General features: G+C 60.2%; 2 protein-coding genes across 2 annotated transcripts in view; one reads left to right on the forward strand and one right to left on the reverse strand.

The window, feature by feature from the left end:
- LOC104128822 (acid-sensing ion channel 4-like) overlaps positions 1-1947 on the forward strand; it is a 17782-nt gene extending 15835 nt beyond the window's left edge. Inside the window, exon 11 of the mRNA XM_009641671.1 lies at positions 1690-1947. Within this exon, the coding sequence (XP_009639966.1) occupies positions 1690-1947 (258 nt within the window). The remainder of the gene's footprint in view (positions 1-1689) is intronic.
- Positions 1948-2391: 444 nt separating this feature from the next.
- On the reverse strand, positions 2392-4880 carry CHPF (chondroitin polymerizing factor). Its single transcript, XM_009641662.2, has 3 exons — positions 4347-4880; positions 3969-4151; positions 2392-3796 (listed from the first exon to the last, which is right to left on the reverse strand). The coding sequence occupies exons 1-3, from the start codon at positions 4737-4739 to the stop codon at positions 2534-2536; spliced, it is 1839 nt and encodes a 612-aa protein (XP_009639957.1). The 5' UTR covers positions 4740-4880; the 3' UTR covers positions 2392-2533.
- Between the last annotated feature and the right edge of the window lie 275 nt (positions 4881-5155).

The raw sequence follows: 5155 nt of genomic DNA on the forward strand, positions 1-5155 counted from the left end.
CCCTGGTGTTGACAGTGCGGAGCGTTAGGTATGCAAATAGCTCAAACCCTGTCTGAGCAAACAGCGAAGAGGAGACAAGAGCAACTCTATCTAGACCATCTTGCAGCAATTAAATGACAATTCAGCACTTCTTTTCACAGCCAACCTGATTTGAAGCCAGTTTGCTTTATTACCATTTGGATACTCCTCTAACACCTCATCACGAGGTCTGCTTTTCAGAGGAGAAACGTATCCGTAAGGCACCTGCAGCCGCCTCGCTCCCTCTGTCCCAGATTCACATTTAAAGGGAATTAAGGATGTGCTTGGGGAAGATCAAAGATAGAAATACTCAGAGCAAGCTAATGGTTATCGTCTGCAATATAATACAATTATACTTAAACATATACGCTCCTACACCGTGGATGTGGAGGCTGGAGCAGGAACATGCGAATGAGGTATTTTGGGGGAAGGCAGCCCAGGGGCTTTCCCTGAGTTTCACTGAGCACTAGTAGCCTAGCTAGCCAACAGCAAGTAGGTTCAGTTAATTTTCTTGGGGATGTCCCTTTGATACGGATGTCTCGCCAACAAGTAAAAGGTGATGAGCAAAGGACCGGTGGGAAGAAGACGCAGAGCCATGAAAATCATGCCTGGAGCAGGCAGCACGGGGGTGGGGGGGGGCGGTCCTACTGCAAAGATGAGCTGTAGGTGGTGAGACAGTCCAGGGGAAGACCATGGTGTTCTGCTCAGCCCAGCACCACGGCAGCAGGGAACTGGAAACCACAAGAAGCTGAGAAGCCCTGAAATGCAAAACAGCCTGAAAAAGGGTGAAACCACCCCAGAGTAACGATTCAACACCATCCTCCAATGCGGTTTACTGGCCCAGGAGCTTCCTTTGGAGCTGATCCCAGCTGCTGGAGGGCAGAGCTTACCCCATGTGGTCACCTAACCTCTGCTCCGACGTGGGCCAGGGTCACCCATTACTCCCATACAGCCCACAAAGGCTGTTATGGGAACAGCACACGTGGGAGGACACATGGCTGCACCAGCCCCTGACCACAGTGTTTTTCCACCCACAACCAGGGCTGAGAAGGGCTGGAAACCTGGTCAGAAGGATGATGAATTTACAGCACCAGGAAAGACGAGGGCATTGCCCAGAGCTCAGCACACTGGACGGGGGCACTGGGGCTTCCCATGGCAAGGGGCTCAGCATCCTGCTGCACCACCAGTGCCACTGGTGGCAAATGGTGACAGCAGGCTGGCCTCAGGGACAGTGGGCATTAGAGGAGGTGCAAGGCTCCAGCTGTGAGCCCCCTGGGGTTCGAGCTGGTATTTCCAAGCGTCTGCTTGGCCTGGCATCTGCCAGCCTGTCCCTAAGCCGATGGGCTCCTCCTGGCCTCACAAAAGAGAGGCAGTCACCTCCCAGCTCGGGTCACCTCCCAGCTCGGGTAGAGGACGCAACACACAGCTTGGGGAAAACAGCATCCCTGTGAGAAAGCCATCCCGCCAGCTGCAACCAGGCTTCATACAAGCAGCCAGAGACTACCACGAGACAGACCCCCAGCAGGACGCCCAGAGATGCCCCACGGAAGAATCAGCCAGACCCATCATCTCTCATCTCTCTGTTTTATTAGTGTAAACGCCCCCCCCCCCTCCCCACTATTAAATATGAACCAGGAGCAGAGAGCGGCTCCTCAGTCGCTTTCTCCTTAGGAGATGCGCAGCCAAACCCTCTACCGTGCCCACCAAGCCGGGCACCGAATCCTCCACCCCCGAGGGAGGCCCCCGCGGCAGGGAGGGCTCCCACTGTCCGAGGGCTGCGACCTCCGACGTCCTATCGATACTGCGAAGGCCGAAGCGGCCTGGGTCACGGTTCCCATGGGGAGCAGCTCACGGTACGTGAATACAGCAGGATCCCCTCCGGCACCCCTTATGCCCAGCAACCCGGGGGGCCAGGACTCCCCACCCTGACTCGTCAGGAGTGCTCTGGCTCATTGCCAAGTGGCAAAAGCTCCAAACCAACCTCCTTATTGCTCTTTTGGGGTGGGATGTGCCCCATCCCACTGTCCCCATACGACCGGGCCAATGCACTAAAGGGGCAAGGGGCACAGGGGAACCGCATGGGATTGCCCCCCCCAGCCCCGTGGCAGTCCCAGCCCCGCAGCAGGGGGGCCCTGGGCTCTGTGTGCCCCCAGCTGAGGGGTGACAGCAAGGGACAGGGCAGCCCATCACCTCCCCGCTGGGCAGCGGGGCCAGGACAGAGGGATGGGGCCGGCAGCCAGCAGCTCTGGGGTGAGGAGCCAGGCATTCCGGCTCACAGCGTGGTGACTCCAACCCCACCTCGCCCCGGGGTCTGCACAGCTGTGGCCACTCCAGAAGGACGCAGGCACCCTGGGCTGGCAGACCCCGGCCCAGGCAGGCCCAGCAGGACAAGTCACGAGCTTGGGCACCAGCAATCCCTGAAGCCACCAGGAGGAGGAAGACAGATTTGGGCAGAAGAGATGGGGTGGGCAGGCAGGCACGGCAGGGCAGGGCCAGCCCCTCCGCGCCCCAAGGTTCAGGTACTGTTCCCCTGCTCCTGCTCAAAAAGGACCATGGCCAGCTGGGAGCGAGAACCTACTCCCTCCAGGCTGCTCTGCATGCAGCGGTGGTAGATCTCCTCGCTGAGCCGGGGGTTGCAGGCCTGGTGCCGGTAGCGCTGCAGCAGGGCGGGCTCCACAGCCCGGAAGACATGGAGGTTGGAGTACTTGATGAACATGTCGTAAATGTCCAGGGTCTCCAGGATGTCCTCGTTCTCCTGCACGTCACCTGCCATGCGAGTGCGTGCTGCCATGTAGTCGGCATTGTAGAAACAGGCTTCGTGGAAGACGTCACGGTCAAAGTGCCCCGCGTCCCGCAGCAGGTCCAGCGTGGCAGGCGGCACCTGGTTGTGGTACGCGATGGCAGGGTTGTAGCCCTGGAAGTGGATGGGGAAGAAGACCTGCCAGTTATTGATGGTGTTCATGCGGCAGCGGGTCAGGAAGTCGACGGTGCCCTCTGCCCCCCCGCCAGCCACAAAGAAAAGTGTGTCCACGGGATGCTTCTTGGAGATAATGTCCATGACCTTGATTTGGGAGGGTGCATCCGTCTTGACGCTGATCCATGGGATCTTCACCTCTGCATACTTGCGCTCGTACTCGGTAATCTGGGCCTTCACGGAGGCAAAGATGTCATTCTGGGTGACCTGCTGGGCCTCAAAGGGGTCATAGATAAAGAGGAAGGTAAGCACCGCGTTCTCGCTGCTTTCAAAGGCAGCCGCCGCATAAGCCTCCAAAAAGTGGGCAGCGTGGTCCCGGTCGTGGGCCGTCAGTGGGAGGATGACATTGATGCGGCTGGCCTCCGTCACGTAGGGCATGGGGATGATCTCCACCTCACTGAGGGGCCGCACCAGGTGCACGCGCTTGGTGACAGAGCGGCTGTGCCCCTTCTGGGTGACCACCTCCACCTGGAGGTCCAGCGTGTACTCCATGCCACGGGTGGGGTCAAAGCGCCGGTACCCGTTCACCAACTGCTGCTTGCGGACGTGGAGCACCGGCTGGTACTTGTGGTTCAGCTCCTCCATGGCCGTGGCCACCACGTCGGCCACATCTGCCAGGTCCGCACCGTGCAGCTCGCACTTGGGGGAGCCGTCCACACAGGCATAGACCTGCTCCTCCGTGAAGTAGTCCCAGCGTAACACCTCGAAGCGAGTTTTGGGCTGGAAGGGGGGCGGGATGCCAATGGGCCACGTGGCGCCGTGGTCCCCATCAGCAGACAGGCTGCTGGCATTCTGGATCTCCAGCTGCAGGAGGAGAGAGAGGAGTGAGAGCCAAGGTGAGCACAGGTGATCCCGTCCCACAGCAGGTTCGGGTGAGAAACCCTCATATTAGAGTGGAGAGGTGACACAGAGCGACCAGAAAGCCCAAAAGAATGACAGGAGGAGCCCAGACCCTCCCAGCCAAGCCAGGTCTCACCTGGAGCTGCTGGATCTCCTGGTACGTCTTCTCCAGCTCCACCTGCGCGAAGTACTTATGCAGCCGGTACATCTGGAGGGGATCCAGCACAGGATGGACAGTGAAGGCGCTCTGGAGACGGAGGTCGGTCTCCCGCTCAGGGTCTGCATTCTTCCCCAGCTCGAAGTAGTGGTAACGCAAGCCCTGTGCCAGCCAGGAGAGAGAGGTCATGGCCGGCCCTGACCTGCGCTCCCACCCCACCAGCCACCAGCACACCAAGCTCAAAGGACAATGGGGCACAAGGGCTGGTCCCCCAGGCCCTAGGAGCCCCTGAGGAGGCAGGGAAACACACTGGGCCAGGGTCAGGCTCCTGGAGGCCATCTCTGCTGCAGGACCTACCTCGTGCTCCTCAGCACAGTTGACGGCTGTGTAATCGATGATGCAGCGGCCCAGCCACTCGTCGGGCCGGGCACTGAGGATGTCATTGCGGCAGCTCTCCAGGTGCTGCTGCAAGAGCAGGAGGAGGCTGCGGGACAGCAGGTAGCCAAAACCCCCATAGCAGTAGCGTCCCTCGGTGTCCCCACCGATGAACTCCTCGGGGCGACCCATGTAGAGGTGGGTGTCAATGCTGAGGTGGGCAACCAGGCGGCTGATCCGGTGTGCCTCTGTGTAAGTATCGTCCTGCACCAGGAAGAACCAGTCGAAGTCGTTTACGTAGTGGTCCAGAAGGTACCTGACAGTCTGGTACATGTTCCAGATGGGCCGCTCATCGCTGTGCGTCACCACTGTCATGCCGTGCGGCACCTTGCGGCCCCGTGTACCGGTAAAGTACACCAGGCGCTCCAGTCGGTGGGCCAGCGTGCGGTTGACAGCCACCCCCAGCGTGTTCAGCGTGCTCTTGGAGGTCAGCACACCCCCGAAGAGCCGCCGCCGGGAACCGCTCCCAGGCTTCAACGACACACGAAAGACATGACCCCAGCAGCATGGGCTGCCACTATGCCTGGGCCAGAGGCACAGCAGAGCGCTCGGCTGAGGTCCCCCCCCAACCCGAGACCACGGGGGACCCTCCCTTCCGCTCAGCCGGCCAGCCTGGCTCAAACCAGGGGCTCACAAAAGGCTGAGCACAGCTAAGAGAGGGAAACAGGGCTGCACACCCCAGCTCTCCCAGGGACACAACCCACCAGGCACCCCACCGTGCTGCCAGCCCC

Source organism: Egretta garzetta, unplaced genomic scaffold (genome assembly GCF_000687185.1).
Source record: "Egretta garzetta isolate BGI_Z169 unplaced genomic scaffold, ASM68718v1 scaffold577, whole genome shotgun sequence".
Lineage (NCBI taxonomy): Eukaryota > Metazoa > Chordata > Aves > Pelecaniformes > Ardeidae > Egretta > Egretta garzetta.

Excerpts from the sequence above, each read along its gene's own strand:
- CHPF (XM_009641662.2), bottom strand. The coding sequence starts at position 4,739 with ATGACAGTGGTGACGCACAGCGATGAGCGGCCCATCTGGAACATGTAC. Across the intron at positions 4,152-4,346 it reads ACTGTGCTGAGGAGCACGAG|GGCTTGCGTTACCACTACTT; the intron begins GTAGGTCCTGCA and ends TGGCTGGCACAG. Across the intron at positions 3,797-3,968 it reads AGGAGATCCAGCAGCTCCAG|CTGGAGATCCAGAATGCCAG; the intron begins GTGAGACCTGGC and ends CTCCTCCTGCAG.